The following is a 21,001-nucleotide window of genomic DNA, read 5'->3' on the forward strand; positions in this document are numbered from 1 at the left end:
AAATAAGCTTACAGAAAGTGTTACATGATACAGAACTTGAGAAATAATGGATCTTTTGAATTCTTGCTTCCATTTACCCACATCTAAACAGTAACCACTATGCTTAACTGCTTTCTTGATTTAAATTTTACTGTTTATGCCTGCAGCACTAGTAGGCTATTTGTTATGGAACTACAGACAAATGCCAAACTTATTACAGGAAATGAAGTCTCGCTGACCAAGTTCTTTACTCTACAAAATAACTAAGGAAATTTATCTAAAAATGGTTTAGGACTGGTATCTTAAATGGTTAGGAATATTCTTGTAGTACTTCTTCTTATACATGGCAGAGAAACAGAGAAAGAAGGTAATAAAACATGTACATAACAAGACTAACAAAAGAACATAAATAAGTGACAATATAAATAAGCGACAATTTAAATCTAAACATCACTGCATAATTTAGATTGTTTTATTGTAAAAAACCGACAAGTCTTATGTTAATAGTCTATTTAAACGTATAATATGAATTAGGCAAAAATTCCAAAATGCCCTTTTCTTATTAACCACCCCCAACTGTATCATGTTTTACACAAGCAGCAAGATTTGAGCATTCCTTAGCTTGCATTGGAAAACTGCAACCATCAGCACAGCCAGTTTGCATTCCATTTGCTATCTAAAGTCCCAGACTGCTTGAAATAACTTTAGGGAGGTTGCTCCCACAGAACTACTTTGTGTGTGTGCATACTGGGCTGGATCTTGGGGGTTTATTCCCCCACCCTGGGGTCTCTTGTCATCTTGGCCTCCTCCAATTAGGCCCCTCAGTGTAAAGCCATCCCAATTCACAAATACAAAAAAGTAACTTAAAGTTTTTAAAAGTTCCCCAGAGTGGCTGGGGAAACCCAGCCAGATGGGCAGGGAATAAATAATAAATTATTACTATTATTATTATTATTATTATTATTATTATTATTATTATTATACCTGTGACATTTTGGAAGACATGTGCACACAAACTTGCTTTATACCAAATCAGAGTACAGTGGTACCTTGGTTTAAGAACAGCTTAGTTTATGAACAACTTGGATTAAGCTACAGGTAGGTAGCTGTGTTAGTCTGACGTAGTCGAAGCAAAAAAAAAAAAATTCCTCCCAGCAGCACCTTAGAGACCAATTAAGTTAGTTGGTCTCTAAGGTGCTGCTGGAAGGATTTTTTAAAACTTGGATTAAGAACGCTGAAAACCGGGAAGTAGGTGTTTTGGTTTGTGAACTTTGCCTTGGAAGCGGAACATGTTCCGCTTCCTGTTGAGTGTGTTCCTTTTGTAAACTGAGTCCCCTGCTGCTATGGGAAAGCAAGCCTTGGTTTAAGAATGCTTTGGTTTAAGAATGGACTTCCGGAACGGTTTAAGTTCGTAAAGCAAGGTACCACTGTAATTGGTCCATCTAGCTTACATGTGCTCCAACATTCAATGGCTTTCCAGTAATGGGCAGCCATTTCTGGATCTTCCTTCCTCTGAAGCTTCTGGCAGTGATTCCTGCCTTCACATACTAAAGGTAGCTCAAGTCCCACCTGAAATCATCTTACAAACATGGGAGGAACACAATTTTATCACTGAAAATTCCACTGTAATCCAGATTTAAGTACAGACACTGACCAAACGTATTTCCTCTTTTCTAAAGTGAGCTGCCCAATGAAAAGCAGTTAATCCTAAAATACGTACTTGGATGCAAGTTCTACTGAAGTCGGTTTTGCTTACTTCCAAGTACATTCACAGATGAAAAGAGCTATAGATTTTACCCTAAAGCCACAAAGGAATCCATTATCAGAATCCTTCAGAATCTAAGAGTTGACACCACTCGTATCTAATCTGCATACCACACAAGTTTACTGTAGGTTATAGATAATAGAATCATCGAGTTGGAAGGGACCACGAGGATCATCTCTACAGGAATCTTTCACCCAGTGTGGGGCTCACACCCATGACCCCGAGATGAAGTCTCATGCTCTACCAACTGAACCATGAGCTATTCCTCAGAATCATTTGTTTGATGTAATTGAAAATTATCTATAATGGATTATATGTTGACATTTGAATACAAAGCAGCATTTTGCTGTGGTCAAATAAGCAGGATATGTGGATGATGATGTTTAAATAAACTCCTCTCTGCCAAGGCAATTTTGTGTCGCCTATGCCAATCACAAACCAAATTATAAATCAGCCAAAATGAAATGTTAAGCAGGTCACATTACCAGAGGATCTGTAGACACCAAGGTTTACATTTATATTATTACCCTACAACAATCTTTGATGGAGACTGAATTTGATTTTGCTATGAACTAAAGGCGGCTTTTATATGCTAAATTAACAGTAAGAAATCCACAGCCATATGCATGGTCATGTGACACAAAACAAGCAGTCCTCATGAGCAAAAAAAAAAATGTATTGGAAATATTTCTGGTAATTGCAAGCCATGTTCTTCCTTCAATAATGAAGTTATTTAAAACAGATTTAGAAGGGATTGTTCCAAATGTATAAAGGACCAATGTGGTGGTGTTTTTTGTTTTAATTTTCAACTCCAATTCATATAGTTAACATGATAGAAATAAAACACAATAAAAACCTGAGGTCATGACTTACAAACAGAAATTTTTCTTTGTATCTTTATTCCTACATGTGCAAGAGCACATATCAGCACTGGATTTAAAAGCCTAAGACTGAAGCTAGTATCTTGCCTGCAGGTTTGGTAGGACTATGAGTACTGATGGCTGTTAGAGATTTGGTAAACCCCACACATTCCATGGAGAATACTACTACCTGGTGTGGGCTAGGCATAGGGAAGTGCCTACCTGCCAAAAAGAGAAAACATAGGCTGCTCTTAGAGTAAAGGAATATGGCTACATCAAACAAAAATAAATTATTCACCAATCATTTAAATATCATGGCTATATTTTTAAACTGGCATTTAATAGGCTGCATAGAAAATCAGTTTTAGACTATCAAATACTGGAACACCTAGAACTGTTTGATTAATTTCACATGTAAGGTATGAAATTGCTATTTCAGTTACATTAGAAGTATTTACAGCACAAACCAATGTATGCTTACTGTAGAACCAAGCTCTGCTACTTCCATGTAAGAACTACACAGGATTAAAGCAGTTATTTATTTACTTAATTTAACTATGGCAGATATGAGGAAAGACAGTGCCAGACGGCCTAGCCAGTTTATGCAGCAGGAACAGGAAGGAACAGGGTTAACAAAAGTTTTATATGTAAAGAAAATAAAGAGCAAACTAACCCATCTTTGATGTTTGTTGAACCTGCCCTTTCTTTGGGATCTTTGCTCCTCCACCAAAGACAGCAAACCACATTTTGTCATTAAGAGGATGGGCCACAATTCTGAACAGCTCATTGCTGGAATGCGTGGCTAGACCATGGATGAAGAGGCTAAGGTAGACTGCTGTCAAAATTTCACACAGCAAAACTGTGATCCCAGATTGCGCTTCTTCTCCGGTATGATTTAATAACTGTATTAAAGCCATTATACCTAGAAAGAAAAAAAGCACTACCTAGTTTTTAAACACACACAGACATACACAAAATAAAACAATTTTCTCCAGAGAGACAATAGTAAACTTACTGTGAGCTATTTAGGGTGTTTATTCGTTATTTGTGCAGCAATGGCTGTAGCCCACCCAAACCAACTGAGTATAATGGTGTAAAAATGTAGTTTTTTCAACTGAAACTACAGTACATCAATGCATCCTTAGGAATAGGCCTGTTCCCCAGAATGCACTTAAAAGAATCAGAGTTTTGGGGTGTTCTTGGAAGCTCAGTTACCCTCAGTGGCTAGCAGTGACTTTTTACCAGCTGCCGCTGGTACATGAACTATGGCATTTTTGGATAGGGCTAGTCTGGCTATGGTAATTCATGCCATAGTACCGTCTCAAGGCTTGATTAATGCAATGCACCCTTGGGCCTGCTGTGGAAGCTCCAGTTAATGCAAAACGCTGCAGCTGGATTGTTGATGGGGACAGTTAATCACCAGCACATAACTCCGGCGATTGCTTGTACTGGCTATTCATATGCTACTGTGTCAAGTTCAAGATTCCTGTATTAATTTACAAGGCCCTTAACAACTTGGGCCCAGGTTACCTCAAAGACCACCTAATTCCTTATTTTCCTGCCCTAAGGTATTTGCGGGAATCATTGAAAGTAGACCCCCATGGCTCAGATATAAGTCTTGTATCCACCAGGAGCTGTGTGTTCAGTCCTGTAGCCCCAATTTTGGGGAAGCGGCCTCCTGCTGTTCACATTCTGGCACCAACTGAATATGTTTTTCTTCCAGTAGGCATTTCAATTGAAGTCTGATTTTGTAGTTTTAAGTGATTTTTACCCTTTCTCTATTTTTTTGGAGACCTTTCAGAGACAATTGTAGTTATACAGTATATATTGTTTAAATAAACACAAAAAGAACAGCATTGATTATTGTCAAGAAAGCTAGATAAGAATAAAATCAATCATTACTACCTGGCCACTGAGAGGGTACAGTATTGGGAGTGACTGTTTCATCTAAGCTTGCTGTCCTTAAGGAATGCCGGTGAGAAAGCAGCAGTGTTTGGTAAACAGTTCCAGTGAATTGGTTTGCTTGTAATGAGCTATTTAAAAAGAAAAGTTAAAATTAAATTAAATTAAGCCACTATTTCTATTAATCATGGCACTTCTTTTATTCTTGCAGAACAGGCATAGGCAAACTTGGGACAACTCCCATGATCCCTAGCTAACAGGACCAGTGGTCAGGGATGGTGGGAATTGTGGTCCCAAAACATCTGGAGGGCCGAGTTTGCTCAGGCCTGTTTTAGAGTGTCTTTCAACCTACAAACCCAGTTCATATAATGCTAAACTACAGTTTGTTTAGCTTAAGTCTAGTTTCCTTTTCCATCAAACTCAACCAGGATCGCTACCATGGTTTGAGGTAAGCAAGCCAGGATCATACACCATGGTTTGAAGTTGGTTGGTGAATCTTGTTTTACGCCGTAGTTTGTAGTTATGCTCAAATTTTGTGTGCTGGTTTAATCAAAGATTGTTATACCACTCTACCCCTACTACCCACCTGGTTACAGAGTCACAAGCAAAGAATATAAAAGGGTGGACTCTGGGGTCTGTAACTTACATCTCCAGAAGGTATGAATAGTAAAAAGGACTGAATGATTATCTTACCATAAGTAGCTATAGTGATGTTAAATAAGAGATGTAATTAAGTTTGTCCATTTACATCTACTACTTCAAAAGACCACAGAACAACGTAACCTTTTATCATAGAATACATACAGAGGCAGAGGCTGGGGGGAAAGTTTTGTGTATTATTATACCTTAAGTAGGACTGCAAATAGGGAATTATTTCTCTCGCTGAACATCAAAGCTCACATTCATTTATTTTAAAGATCATTACCTGTAGCTGTGACCACCACAGAGAGACTGGTATATGCAAGCTGACAGAGATGCAGCTAATGTATGCATTACATGGATCTGGAAGAAAGTTTTAGAGGACACATTATACATCAGGCAAGAATTGTTGTTTATGTAATGTTGGAACCTCTCGTTTCCAGAATCAAATTATCAAGTCAAACACAGTATGTCACATGACATGATGTGCCAGCATCTATTTAAAAAATGAACAAAACACACTTGCACCAGTGTGGCCTTAATTACCAAGGGCAGACTTTTGTGCCAGATAATACATGTGTGTAGATATAAATGGGTGAAATGCAACATAGCATTTAGTGCAGTACAGTGGAACCTCGGTTTATGAACACCTCGGTTTATGAATTTTCGGTTTATGAACGCCGCGGAACCATCTGGAACGGATTAATTCACTTTCCATTACTTTTAATGGGAAAGTTCGCTTCAGTTTATGAACGCTTCAGTTTATGAACAGACTTCCGGAACCAATTACACCCATGTTTCAGTTTATGAACGCTTCAGTTTAAGTACTTCGCGGACCCGTCTGGAACGGATTAATCCACTTTCCATTACTTTCAATGGGAAAGTTCGCTTCAGTTTATGAACGCTTCAGTTTATGAACAGACTTCCGGAACCAATTACACCCATGTTTCAGTTTATGAACGCTTCAGTTTAAGTACTTCGCGGACCCGTCTGGAACGGATTAATCCACTTTCCATTACTTTCAATGGGAAAGTTCGCTTCAGTTTATGAACGCTTCAGTTTATGAACAGACTTCCGGAACCAATTGTGTTCATAAACCGAGGTACCACTGTATGCGTAAACAGAAGAAAGTTCTGTTGCGCAAGTGGACCATGTTCTGCTTGTGCAGCAACTTAGTTGAATCCCACCATATTTTCATTTCTTTTTAAAAGAAAGACTTATTCAAAGACAAAAAAGAAAGTTACTTGTGATAATACTTGCCTTATGATTTTGTACATCTGGATTGGGAGGCGCATGAAGGTTTACTATAGCATGTAGTATGTCATGAGTCAGGTTACTAAGATGCAGCAAAGGATTGGCTACCACAGTTTTGGCACTTGCAGTACAGGCAAACAGAAGTGGTATTGAACTCTGCTCAGATACGGTATTAGTAGGCAAATGAAGCAACAGTTCCTTGGGCAGGGGAGAATAATAGAAAGCATATTTTAATAGCTGAATTCCTGTAAATACTAGCATGGGTTATTAACAGTGATTGTTTCCTTCTTACGAAATTCTTACCGATGATACGTATACACACTTGAAGTGATAATGTTAATGGTTTGCCTCTTCCCTCTCAAAAATTACTCAAAGCTAAAGGAAAACAGTAATCCAGTATATTATTATATAAGGTGGTGACCAGCCTGGCAAATTAATTGCCCTCTTAAATAAGCGATGTTTCGAAAGTGGCCTTGTGATTGGGCAGGGAACATAAGGTTTCTGAATTGGCCTGGCTAATTTATGATTCATGTCTGATCAGCAAAACTTTCACCTGCTGCACCCCGAAGTTTCGATTTAAGCCCCAGCTCCAACAAATGACTACAGCGACCTGAGCTGGAGGGCTCTCTCTAGTTCTGGTTTCAGGAAATTCTGCCTCAAGCTGGCTCCTATTACGTTTTAGGCATTGCAACACCAGTAAATGTGTTAAGCTAAATTGCCAGTTTGTGTCCACACACATCAATGAATGTTGCATGGAGCATGTTTCTCTTGGGAAATTCGGTGCCATGTGGTGCAGGAGTGAGTAGCAGTTTCAGAATCATTTTCTCTCTCATATAAGAGCATGTGCACCTTTGTCAATGGTTACCTATTCAGAGTAATTTGGGAGTAGATTCACTGCTTCCTCTTTTTGGTGGTTTATCTCCCTTTACCATTTAATGTCCTCCAATTATGCAATTTTGCTGTGACTGCCTTAGCTTCTCTCTTGTTGTATTTTTATCTTTTTGCTAAGGTAGTCCTCCATGTCACTCTTTAAGATTACAATTCATCTATCTGGGAGTAAGTCCAACTGAAATCAATGGGCCTGAGTTGTGAGTAGACTGTAGAGGATTGAGCTGCCAGTTTCCAAGTAGTTTTTTGAGGAAGGGGATGAGAGATGGGAGGTTAAACCGAGATTCCAAACCTTATTTTCCTCAAAGGAGGAATTTGAAAAGGGAGAATGAGAACAGATCCTTTAGAAATCACAGGAACCCCCCCCCCCGAATCTGTGATTTTTATAGTTCAGTCCATATGTATAGATATAATGCATGTGTGATATAATGGTACTTCTGACAGCATCCTTTATTACTCAGACGTGTGTATTTTTGCAGAAAACTGAAGTTATTCCTGCTTTGCTGCTGTGCAGATCGATATTGAAAAATGTGCCCCCCCCAATTAATGGCTGAATATCTAGTATTGCAGATGGAAGTAGAGTAAATAGAGGAAAAATTTGTGCTCTTGGAGCTACTGAATGCATACACAACATACACAACAGTGGGAAGCTGAAGATCCAGCAGGAAGATTGCCAAACCAGTTCAGCAACCTGAAGGAACTAGTCCCAGTAAACTGTTGCTTATATTTGTATACTTTGTAAACAAAGTGACAGTGCAATAAACAGAAAAAGCATGTCTGAAATGAGAAAATGAGTTGATTATTGTGCCATGGAGGTCAGCCATATGTTGCAACAATGGGAAATGTCACATGACACACAACCTCACTTATAATTCAGTAAGCTTCAACATGACAACTGCTCCTGTCTTTATCCTAAAAAGGGTGAGGCATCTCTAGCCGGGAGGGCAATCTTTGCCCATCAGGGGGTCCAATTTTGCTTGCTGGCCATTTCCCTCAAATCATGCTCACCCACCCAGCAGCTAACATCACCAGATAAACAGATACTTTCTACTTCTGTTCAGCAGGGAACAGGATTCTACAGTCAAGGCAAGATTTTAATCTCCACTTATTAGCTGATAAGCAAGGATTAAAGTGCTTTTCAAAAATGCTGCTTAAAGCAATTCATGTACTTCTGGAAACAGGTGGGCACCAGTGGCAGCAGTGGGGAGAAAAAAAAGTTTCCCTCCCCCTCTCTCCAGTTACCACCCACCTGAACAAGTGTGTGAGCTGCTTCAAACAGCCCTTTTGTGAAGTAATGTAAGGCACCCCTCATGTTCCCGGGTCAGCTGCAACAGGAGTGTGAGGACTGCCTTAAAGCACTTCCCAAAAGGGCAGTTTTATGCAGCTGCCCCCTTCACTTAAAGGAGAAGCGGTTGAGTGCTTCAAAAAGGGCTTTTGGAAAGGGCTTTAATACAGTCCCCATGCTACTATTTCTGGCTAAAATGGGAGCACGGGGGCTTTCTTAAAGCCTGTGCAAGTCTCCCCATACCCCCCTGCTAATCTCCTGAGATTGGGAATTTAAAATGGGAAGGGGGGGACATGCAAAGTGATACATTTGGCAGGTGGATCAAATTTGGCTTGCAAAGCCAATCCTGAGAATGTTCTGCTTCCCCTGTTCTTAAAGAGCTGTGAGGATACTAGGTATGATAGTTAAATACTTATGTGTAGATGCAAAACTATTTAGACGTGTGTTATTTGAAGAAGAAATTACAGAGATATCTTTACATACTGAACCAGAAATACATTAATGGGCACTATAATTATATTTTGCCAATAATATACTTTTCCTCTCAACTATTCATATTTTAATGCTACATCTATACTACAAGGAGAAAACTTCATACCTGCTGAGATTCTTGAAGCAGTAAAATCAGTTCCATACGTACAGATGCCAAGCCTCCACCATGAGAACCATGAAGGATACAGTAACTTAGAAACATTCGCAGAAGTGATTGATATTTTACAAGCCACTGTCTTCTCTGAAGGTATTCTCTCTGCTGTGCATTTTGCTGTGTGTCTGATAGTTCTTCGGCCATTTCATTTGATGAAGGTTCATCCATTACTGGGCTAATTCCTGGCTGAAGATCTTCTGTTTCAACACTATAGTAACAGGTTTTCTGAAGAGCTACCACTTCTCTTTCAAGCCAGTGATACAGCTGGTATCGTAATTTTCCACCATCTACTTCATAGCCGGTAGATAATGTACGAAGCTCCACTGTAAGGATCTTCAAGCATGCCCTAAATTTCAGCTGTGCAGAAATGATGTCTTCTGATGAAGTGAAAACCTCATTTTCGGCACCTGAACTATAGGTTTCTGTATAGCTAGAACTAACTTCATTTGGTTTCTCACTCACTTCCTTCTGCAAAGGTTTCATTACAATACAAGAATCTTCACTTTCGTCATCTTTGTCACTGTCCCACTTTAGCTCAAAAGGCTCATCCTGGAAAACTGTGCTTGGTTGACTCCAGTCGAACAAAAGAGCAGAATTAGAATGTTTACCTGATGACCCATCTGAAGATGATTCCAGACCATTGACGATAGGTTGTGACCAGTCAAGGCTGAAAGGTTTGTTATCTTTTGATTCCAGTGGACCTGGAGAAGAAGGTGAGCAGCCTTTACTAGTGTCCATTAAGCTAGAAGTTCTTCCTAAAGGCTTTGACTTTTTTACCACTTTGGGCATCTTTGATAACACTTCCAAAGCCAGCATGGGACAGCCAGTTTTTAAGTGAGCATATGCAGTTGTAAAAAACAATCTTCTTTCCCTTAAATTGATTTCATCTGCCAGTCCATTTTCTCCTGTTACACAAATCCTTGTGGAAGATAAATCAGAAGACCCAAAATGGCGTCTCAACAAGAGAGGATGTGTCCTTAGGTAATTATAAAAATTGAACACTGAAGGGTTACATCTTGACACATTGCCTTCATCTGTAAAGACATTTCATCAGAGATTATTGTTAATCATTTATTTATTTCATTAAAAAACCCAACCGTTTCCAGTTCTAATACAAGAAATCCCCTGGAACTACAATTGAATGTAATATTATCCCAACACCATGTTTATAATGTGCAGTAGACTCCCCAAGGTTTATATTCAAAACATATAAGAAAATTATATTTGTATCTGCCTTATAAAAAGAATCACATCATGAATTCATTTAGCTCAGTATTGTCTCCATTTCAAACAATAAAAAATTGGTTTATCATTATGTGTAAGAACTTTGGATTCATGCACTTTGTACTCATGTACTCTTGCTCTCTTCTCATATCCTCCACTGTGACCATGTGAACTGATTTGTATTTCTGAAAAATTATTGTTTCTACAGAAGAAAGAAGTTCATGTCAAACAGAAAAAGTAAATAGCAGATGTCTACGGTTATCAGATACACTTCAAATGATATGATCATATCAAAGTGAAGGTTTTCAAATACATAGTAACATACCTGAGAATCAGCACTATAATGATCACTGAAAGCTCACATTTGGTAACTAGAATGAGACAGATTTTCTTTCTGACGGTGCCCACTCTCCCCTTATTCCATTGTTGAGAGATTTTTTTTATTATGCAGCTAAATGTTCGTTCACTGTTGTGAACAATGTCCATCTGGACTACCAGTCTGAACCAGAATAGCAATTATTTGCTGTTTTTTTCTGATAGAAACTCGAAAGGTATTTTCTTCAGATGATAGATTCTTTATATGTTTCCTAATGAAGAACATATATAAAGTGTCCCAGCTTACCTTCCTCATCCAAAATGGGTTGGCTTATAAGAGTATCAAGAGCATGGCTATAATCCTCCAAAATCCAATAAGCCATACTACGAAGAAAAGGATCAGCATGTGTGCTTGATGGACTCTCTTTAGTATGATGTTTGCTTCCCAGAATTCTCTTTTGTAGAATTGATTTGTAAGTCCCAGATACTTCAAACTCTGGCTCATAAAGTCTTGCTATTATAAGAGCCAATTGAATATCATTTAGTTTCTCTAGGCAGACCTTTTTGAAACAAACACAGGATTACATTTTAAAATTGTTTCTGTCAATTTGTATCTCCATTGGGTTTTGTTTTAGGAAACGTCTATGTAAATGGAAAACAAATGTTGGATTGATTACAGCTCATTATCTGGACAGCTTTCTAAACAATCTACCTGCTGATATTTTGCAGTAATGTCAGAAAAGTATTCAACCTAATACCCGACAAGTTAATTAAAAGCAAAGCTGGCTTAAGAACCATTTTTTTCCAATAAATACTCTTCTTACCTACATCTTCCGTTTTCAATTAACTGCAGTTTATTGTTTTGTCTGAATTTGGAACTGTAATTAGTTGAATTATGGCTTATCTCCAAAAGCGAGAATCAGAAACTAGAGCCTGAAATTGGCTTGTTCAGACAACTATGAAATGACCAATTGCAGTTTGTTGAAAATCGAAGGGGATGCTTTTAATTTTCTTACTGGTGGAAGACTGGGGAGTGCCCACTAAATCTAAATGTAATCAATATTTATTACAAATGTGGTACATTGATTACCAGGGAACAGTGAATACAAAGTGTCAAAGTTATATACACAAAAGAGTCAAAGAAAAAGACAATCCTAGTCTCATTACCTCAACGCCAGTAGTAGCTAAGTCCTTGAAATAGGTTATTTTTTGTTACTAACTTGAAAACATGAATATCAATATGCACATTTTGAACTGAGTAGAACACTGGGTTAAAGAGAAAAATCATATGTCTGTTGGAGATGATGTCACAGTCCCTTCTTTGATTCCAAGTACAGAGGCATTTGAAATCTTTAACCATAGTAAGCCAAGCCAATGACATTTTTCTCTTAAAAATTCAAGCCTAATATTTTCCTGTAACAGCACATTACATAATTATGGTAATAATTATAGCCCCTGTTCTAAATATTTATCACTAGTCTCAAAAGGTAGTTTCAATCTACTTACCTCAACGGCATCTTTTAGGTGACCAGCCAACAAGAAAAACGCCGCAGAATGTTCAAAGCGTTGTTTGCCTAGCAGCGAAAAAGCATTCTTCAATGCAGCTTTACGCCATCTGTCTTCAGTAAAATTGTGTCCAAAGAACTGTGTCATCTTAGTGTCATTTAAAGATCTGAAGATGCAAATATTTAATACACATGATTAAATCAGAATGTATTCTAATAAGTAAGTGATTGGTTCAGGAGCATGCGGGGGGGGGATACTGGTAAGCATATTATCCAAATATCATAGGGTAGATCCTACTCAACGTTCAAACAGCAATTCAACTTGCTTCTGATAATTTCTATACAAAAGGAAAATATAGGACCATTGGGTCTTATCTGCAAGGAATTTCTATGTGCATGCAAATATGTTTTCTCGTGGGTCTCAAGCTCACCTAGAGGATGAAGAAAGGAACACTGTTTCGCTTCAAAATAAGTTTCTGGATTTTACTCAGTCTTAAACTATCATCAGTTCATTCATGCCTTCGAGTGAAGTAGATGCTGAGTGTACTCTGTTGGGTCTTCTGTGGCTCAAGCAGTGTGTGCAATTAGTTTTCAACATTTGCTTGTCTGATACTTTGTACCATTAGTCTTTGTCTATCATTCCTGTTTTTGTTTCCGAGTTGCAATTGTGGTCTATATGTTTCTCCTCGGTGTGAGTCTTTCTAGTTCCCTCCTGGCCCTGAGGTGATCTAACTCAGTTTATCGTGTACTGTATTTTAAGTAATCCCTGTGTTTCCCCCCCCCTTTTTTGTAGAGTCCATTTTTCTGAGTTGCTGTTGTTTAAAAAAGAGCCATTTATATTCTCAAATTTTGTCTGTCTCTCCTCTATTTTTATGATAGTCCTAGCCCTAAGTGTTGTTGCTGTTGCTGTTGCTGTTGCTGTTGCTGTTGCTGTTTTAAACCTGCTCCAGGCTTTGGCCCTTTAGTAGTGGTGAACAAGATGTAAATTCAGAGCTACCAGCTAGAACCCCAACAGCTTTCTTGGTAATAGATGAAAAAGAATAACAGAGCTGCACGTCATCTGCATGCAAAATCCTCAAAGGACTTATCTCAGTAGTTACACCAAGAGATGTTGAACAACAAGGGAGACAGAACAGATTCCTGAAGCAGACCATGCATCAATGGCACAGGTGCCAACAGGAATCTAACACCTCCAGTATGACTGCTCAAAACTTATCCAACATACCAGGGTCCAGAAAGGGCTTGTTAAAGAAAGGTCCTATGCCGCCAACTTAAAGTTGGATAGAACTACACCCTCCTGAATGTCTTTGTGAGAGGGACTAGAAAACATACTTTGTGTTTTGGGCCATAATATTTAAAGTTCTATTTCAGGCACCTGAGTTTTTTGACTCCCACTTGCAAGTTGGCATTTGTGATGCTATTGGCAGAACAGGTGTGCTATGACATCAATAATGAACAGCTACTGGAAATCACAGAAGCCTCAAAAATTGATAGTAGAAAAAGTAAAAGTAACCAAGCTAATTATCCACATGTACTGAATTAAATCCAGTTATAAATCTGTACCTGTATAATCCCCAAATCACAGCCTTCTTTTTCATTGCAAGGTAAAAAATGGCCGCATCTAAAGGGTCATTGTTTCTTTGAAAGGCTGCTTTAGCGACCTGTAAAGATAATGGTGTACCTAAGCATTACAGATTTCATACATTTCAATCTAGATGACTGCAGGCAATACTGAACAATAATATTTGAGTTAAGGAAAAAACATTTATGTCAGTGTTGCTCGTTGTTATAAGTCTTCTTTTTTTTGAAATCACTCATAGCCATGAACATTAACAGCGAGTCTGTAAGTGACTGTGGAGGCTAATTCTGGATCCACACATCCTTTCACAGTGGGGACATGGGTTTCCAGGTGGGAATTGATCATGGTGAGGGTTTGCCAAACGTGCCTTCCTCTTAGCACATTTCTCCTTTTTGTCCTGAGTTTGAGCACCTTACAGAGTGCACTTTGTAGAGTGCACCATAACCATCAGCAAAATAAACTTCTGCTTATTGTAAATGTCTCAAGGCCAGGTGATTCTAAAAACAATGTTTTTAATAATCTTCATCTTATATTTAGATTAAACCTGAAGGACACTGGTGGTTTTTTAAGGGACATAGTATGAACTGAATGACTTATTAAAATGAATTGAAATTAATTCCTACAATGATGTCTTGTAACAACATAAAAGCCACCTGAAAACATGTGGTACAATGCATATGGTAAATGAGAATTAATTATTTGTAGCCAACACTGTCCATGTCTGAACAGAATGGACATCAGTTTGTGCAATGGGACTTCGCCTTCCACCCCTCCCCTCATGCATTCTCAAAATCCAGGGAGAGAGATCAGGAACAGGCTTAGATTCTCATACTTGGCTCCCCACTCCCTTCACTGTATGGAATGATTGAACTAGGAAAATCAGTGTTTGCTTGACTATGGAATCTCCTTTCACATTAGAAGAAACCCTTTTTAAAATAGGGAGAAGTTAAACTCAGGGACTTCTCCTGGTCTTTCACTTGCAGGATGTGAACACACATGTGTGGCCTTCCAAATACAACCATTACACATTGAAGTTCCACAAATTTAAATTCAGTGTCAAATGCAGGCAGAGATCTTTGAAAATGTGGTCTGAACTTAAAATACAGTTGAAAAGATTTTCTTCAGCTGCAGTCCCAGCTTTAAATTAAGCAGAGGCTACAAAAAAAGAATGAATGAATTGGAGAACACTTATGAGTGTGCTTACAATTGAATCAGCTTTAAAGGTGAATCATATAATGCCAGGTGATAGAAAGGTGGGTGGACCTGTCCACCTGTTGAAAATCATGGATCTAGCTCGCTGGCTGGATTCAGTTCCCTGCCCCTGATTTAGCAGAAAAGGCTGAGTGTGAAAGACCCTTTCCATTGGCTTTACTGGTAAAGGTGCTAAATGCCACCTTCTCCTCTCAGACTATCAATGACTGCAGGAATAAGCTTCCTTTCAATTTGTCTAGATTGGTTCATTTGTCTTTTATATTTCTTTTCTTATCTACTTATCTTTTTCCTATTAAAAAGGTAAAATATAAATAAAGTACACGTTTTAGTTACCCATACTGAAAACACTGGCGTTTTTGCTTAAGAACATTCCAAAATCATAAAGCAACATGCTATCAAAGTATTTACCTTCTCAATGCATCTGCGTAAGCTATGGGTATTTCGAACCCACCATCCTACACCCATAGCTCTGAGCTCTGACCATGTTGGATCACTTTTTTGCATTGCAGGAAGCATGTTTAGCAGTTCTTCTCCTGCTACTGAATGAAACGCCCAGGCAAAATGACTAGAAGATAAGCCTAAATTGTTCAAAGAGATTATATTGTTACAGCTGTATAGTTTATAACATGCTATCATGCTAAATGCTTCTTTTTTGTTTCTTGTGATCAACGTTTCAGAAGACTTTGGAAATCTTAGGATAACATCCAAAGGATCCACATCACATAATTTGGCTTTTTGCAAATAGGCACGTTAGATTTACCAGTCTAAATATGTTACGTGGGGATTTGATTGTTAAGTTGAACACAGAATTAAGCCAATATCTATGAAGCCCCCATAAGCCTTACATCAGGGGTGGGAAAACTTTTTTTCAGTCTGAAGGCCACAGTCTTACTTTGGGGTAGCTAGAATATAGCCTACAAAGTCAGACCACATCACTCCATTCAGGAAAACAAGAGGCATTATTAAGAGTAAAATGACACATTCCAGTCAGGCAAAAGCATGAAGCAGTCAGTGCCAGTGAGGGGATGTGAAGTGAAGAGGGTAGATGACTTGGGGAGAATCCTAGAGGCTAACCAAGAGGCCTTGAGAGCCACATCTGGTCCCTGGGTCTGAAGTTCCATATACCTGCATTACATGAAGAGCCCCAAAGCAAGCCAAAACAACAATTGTCCAGGCAGCCCTAGTTGTGCAATTATATAAAGGAAATCCAGTTGCTCAGGGGAGAACTATGAAAGCCTACAACAGCACAATGACAAAGCTCCCGAAGGCTAACATTTCCCCCAAAATCAATTGTTTCTAAAAATGTTGCCCTACATCAGGGGTCCCCAGACTTACCGAGCGGCGGGCCGGTGCCCGCCGCGCCGCCCGCGCGGTGGGCCGGACGGCAGGGGAGTGCGCGCGCAGCGGGCCGGAGGGCGGGGGAGTGCGCGCCCGTGCGCATGCGCACACGGGCGGAAAAAAATAGCCGAAAATCGCTTGTGCGCATGCGTATGGGCCTACCCCGACCCGGAAGTGCACCAGAAATGACCTCTTCCGGGTCGGGAGAGGCCTGTACGCATGCGCACAAAGGATTTTCGGCGATTTTTTGCCGATTTTTTTGATTGTCGCTGCGCCGCGCGCCGTGAGAGCGGGCGGCGGCAGCGGGCGGCGGGGGTCGTCGCGGGCCGGATTGGAAGGCCGATTGGGCCGCATCCGGCCCGGGGGCCGTAGTTTGGGGACCCCTGCCCTACATAATGTAAAATTGATAATATAGGCAGAGTGAAAACCATTACCTTGGTGAAGGAGCTGGGCTCTGTGAGCAGGCGGCAGCGAAGTTGTCATAAAAGAGTGAAGACGTACAGCCAAAAGAAACTTTAAACCACATTCATCAAGTGTTTCTCCTCCTATGATTAAATGTTCAGTGTATATAATTTAATTCTTCATGGAAAATGTAGATATTCATTCCACCCATCATCTTGTTTCATATCATTTAAATCGCATTAGGAACACATGGTTAGACAATTTTATAATGTCAGGAAACCAGGGTGCAGTAAAAACTGATTTACTAGCAATCAAAAACTATTGTAAATTAATACTGTAGACCATTATAGTGCTCATTAATTTGCTCATGGGCAAAAAGTATTGCTGAAGCCCTGCATAATTATATTGTTGTATTTTTCAGTGTGCAATTGCGTTACATATTACATCCAGAAGGAATATAGTCTGGATACAAAGGAGATGAATGTTAGACATTTGCAAAATAATACAGTCCAGGTACAACATTGGGTAGCTGAGAATGACTCTCTCCCTCATCTCTAAGTACCTATCACTAAATCAAAAGCTGTAACTGCTCTATTTCATTCACAGAGCTCTTTGATTCTCAGAGAGCAGCTATCAAGTTATATGCCGAAGCAAGTGTTTCAGTGGCAGGCAACTTCTGAAACCAAACAACCAACCATGTGTAAGACCTGACAAATATAAAATAAGTGTAAAAGGTTCCTAAAGGGCTGAAGCCTACATGGGCTGCCATTGTTGAACTATATCCCAATATGATGCTAAACCACTGTATCCTTCAAAATCAATCCAATTAAATCCTTTCTATTTTATGCCTGTGGAATTAAGTTTCACCTACTTTGGTTCCTCAGATTTCATAGACTTCCAAAGCCTTTCAAAATTAACAGATACATTCTGTGACTATTAGCAACACTAGCTAATGGATTATAAAAGTATTGGCCTTTGTATTTCAAAGTGCAATCTAAATATGTTAACTCAAAACCAAGTTCCATTGTATTCCAGGGAAGTATTCAAAGGTTTATAGTCTAAGAGCCACATTCAACATCACATAATCACAATTCTCACAACAGAATGTCCCCTTCTTCTCTGCCCCCTGCAGCCTCTGTTCACATGCCCCAAAATCTACTCCGGGTCCCCAACCTTCTCCCCACAAGTAGTTTTCTGGGGCACAGAGGGAGAGGAGGACTCCGTTCTGCTAGTGGTGTCTGTTCCCCTTACAAAAGGGTATCATTAGATTTCTAAATCTTTGTTTAACTATGAACTTTAAGTATATAGCATATCAGATGAGTATCTAAACAAGCATACATAGAAATTCTGAAACAGTTTTGACAAGGTGAATATTTCATTTAAACAAATCATTAGAAAACTCACCCTTGCTTTTGTCTCTGCTTTCTCCTATATCAGTACTGGTAATGGCAATTGTATCGACCAAGGCCATCAAAGACATCTGCTCCATTCTGGTGAGACCGGGCAAGCTAGAATGAAGCAAGTGCCGCGAAAGAACCTGAGCATGCTCTGGTCCAAAGTAAGTTGGACTGTACTGAGAAAGATCAATAACCTTTGGCTTTTTATCTTCTTCATCTACTTCAAACATAGTGAGATCATCTGTATGTAGATTGGGATTCTGAAAGAGATCGTCATAGTTTTCATCTGCCACCTCTTGCTTCTTAAGGGTTCTTTGGTTATTAGACTTCTCTGTACATGATGTATATGAGCATTCCTCATCTGCGGCAAGCAATGCATATAAAGGTAGTGGTGGAACAGAGTCTATTTCTGTATAGTCTGTAATAGTACATTTGCTAAACGTCATGGGGTCCCGTGTACTGCTCCCACTGGCACAGATTGAGAGAGAACGGTACCGCTTTTCATGCTCGGGATCGTCGATGGCAATAACTTCTCCAGCAATGCATTTCACAAGATGAGAGAGGATGGCTTTTGCTCTGCGCACTTTCCCTAGATCCATGAGTTCCAAAAGCTGCAGAGGATGGTACTGAGGTAAAGTAGGGCATAATGTATGAGCCGCTTCAAAGAGGCCAGAATCTTCCATCTCCAGGGACAGATCATATACAGTTCGTTTCCCACTAAGTTTCTGAGCGAGACTTGTCATGGATCTAGTCAATGTCCTCTTGGGTGGGTGACCACCAGATGACTGACTTTGTTTCATTAAGCTTATTATGGATGGTGTACTCCAACTGTAAGAGCCTAGAGTAACTGGTTCTTGCTTTGTAGGGGGCTGCCACTGAGAATAAACATGCATTTCGCAATCCATCCCAACTACGAGGATGCCATCACGAACCCAAGATAAAGAAACAGGTAAAGGTGGTGAGCCTTCCACTGATGAAACTAAATCCACACATCTTAGCAATATAAATCTAGAAGAACATGACGTTTTAGCATTTTCCCACACAGGCAGTACGAGCATTTCCTTACCACTTTGTTCTTGCATCTTCCCAGACAGCTGACCAAACATATACAGCTTTGCCCCAATGCCTACTGTTAGGATATGCGAGCCATCTTCTCTAGACATCCAGTCTAAGTGAACCATATGATTTGTTCTAGGTATTAAATTCTCATTTCCATCTATCACTGAACTGCTGTCAACACCCAAAGAGTCCAATGTTGGGTTTAGCTCATCTAAGTGAAGTGTTTGTTCCAGGATCCAACAAGAGCCTCCTGTAGATTCGCATTCAAAAATTCCAACCGTCACCAAAAAGTCTTGGGATGAACGGCTGTTTACAGTTGGTGTTCGCTTATAAGCCACAGCTAGGCGATTTGTATGTGCACAGCTGATTTCCAGAGCCTGGCCTGGCACAAAAAGAGCACTACTGCTAAGAAGTCCATCTTCTATTAGTAATGGCCATTCTTCCCATATATACATACCACTGTTCGTAATACTCTCTGCTACAGAAGTCACACCTGATTCCACTGCTAATCTGCACCTCCAAAACCTAACCTTACCATCTGAGCATAAAGTTGCTAGAAGATAAGGTGCACGACATACAGGATAAATCGAAGAAGAACTCAGGTGACCTGAAATTAGGAAGAAATAAAACATTAGGATACCAGATAAATATATTTTTTAAAATATTGTAAATATCCTAGAGATGATCAGCATTAAATGATCAACAAGTTTAATAAAATATAACAAGAAAAATACAGAATTCTAAACTGATCCCCCCACCAGATATCAGGAAGTACAAATAGAGTGGTACCTTGGTACTTGAAAAAGGTTGGCTCCTGAACAAATCGACTCCCAAACACCACAAACCCAGAAGTGAGTGTTCTGGTTTGTCAACGTTTTTCGGAAGCAAACTGTCCAATGCGGCTTCCGCAGCTTCCAATTGAGTGCAGGAAGCTCCTGTAGCCAATCAGAAGCTGTGACTTGATTTTTGAACGGTTTCGGGAGTTGAACAGACTCCCGATACAGATTAAGTTCGAGAACCAAGATACCACTGTAAATCCAAAGTTAATCCAACCCACCCCCCACAATTCTCCTCCCCCCCCCAATAAATTACAAACCTGCTGATGGTTTGATGCTTATAATCTCTACTCCTTCTGGTAAATTCAATTCTTGACTATAGACAATTTCTGAAGAAAGAGTAAGTTGGCTGGTACTTTGAAGGTTCTCTTTGCAGGCTTGATATTTCTGGGAAAAGGAAGACTGGAGCTTCTCTTGATCTGGAGAAGAATAAAGCTCTTCTTGAGACGCTGCTTCACATGCCCTGGAGTCTATTCTTTCATCTAAAGAAAGTCGACATTTTAGCTAGATGTACTATAAAAGCAGTTTAAAATAAAATAAAAATCTATACCCTGTGTATTCAAATTCTAGCATAATCCTGGCATTGATGTTGACCTATTTTCTTTCAATGGGTTTAACATGTTTGTGAGCTCGGGGTCATGTAACAGCTATCATAAACTACCCTTACCACTATAAGACTTCACGAATCCGCAAGCTGTTACAACTATTTATGTAACGGTTTATTAGTCTGTATACTATATTTTAATACTGAACAAGGGGCAACAGTCACATTCTATCCCCATAAGATCTACATAGGCAGACCCTAGACATAGTGAACTTGAAGCCACACATAGCAATAATAGCCAAATGATCAAATGGCGCTGTTGAAAGATTTCTTCTTTCAGATACGGGAAAATGGGTAGCCCACAACAAATTG

General features: G+C 39.4%; 1 protein-coding gene across 6 annotated transcripts in view; it reads right to left on the reverse strand.

Moving 5' to 3' along the window:
- The window catches only part of DMXL1 (Dmx like 1), a 70,360-nt gene that overhangs the window by 19,197 nt on the left and 30,162 nt on the right, over positions 1-21,001 (reverse strand). For 4 of the 6 annotated variants that reach the window (XM_060280147.1, XM_060280146.1, XM_035099581.2 and 1 more), the window contains exons 17-28: positions 20,346-20,567; positions 18,198-19,856; positions 16,826-16,936; positions 15,462-15,631; positions 13,826-13,923; positions 12,264-12,429; positions 11,065-11,317; positions 9,171-10,252; positions 6,406-6,597; positions 5,432-5,508; positions 4,510-4,637; positions 3,278-3,526 (exon numbers count right to left, since the gene is read on the reverse strand). In XM_060280147.1, coding sequence (XP_060136130.1) covers positions 3,278-3,526; positions 4,510-4,637; positions 5,432-5,508; positions 6,406-6,597; positions 9,171-10,252; positions 11,065-11,317; positions 12,264-12,429; positions 13,826-13,923; positions 15,462-15,631; positions 16,826-16,936; positions 18,198-19,856; positions 20,346-20,567 — 4,407 coding nt within the window. Of the gene's footprint in view, positions 1-2,712; positions 2,827-3,277; positions 3,527-4,509; positions 4,638-5,431; positions 5,509-6,405; positions 6,598-9,170; positions 10,253-11,064; positions 11,318-12,263; positions 12,430-13,825; positions 13,924-15,461; positions 15,632-16,825; positions 16,937-18,197; positions 19,857-20,345; positions 20,568-21,001 lie in introns of all 6 variants that reach the window. The other 2 variants (XM_035099584.2, XM_060280148.1) reach the window with 2 other exon arrangements.

The sequence above is a fragment of the Zootoca vivipara genome, chromosome 11 (assembly GCF_963506605.1).
Source record: "Zootoca vivipara chromosome 11, rZooViv1.1, whole genome shotgun sequence".
In the NCBI taxonomy this organism is placed as follows: Eukaryota; Metazoa; Chordata; class Lepidosauria; order Squamata; family Lacertidae; genus Zootoca; species Zootoca vivipara.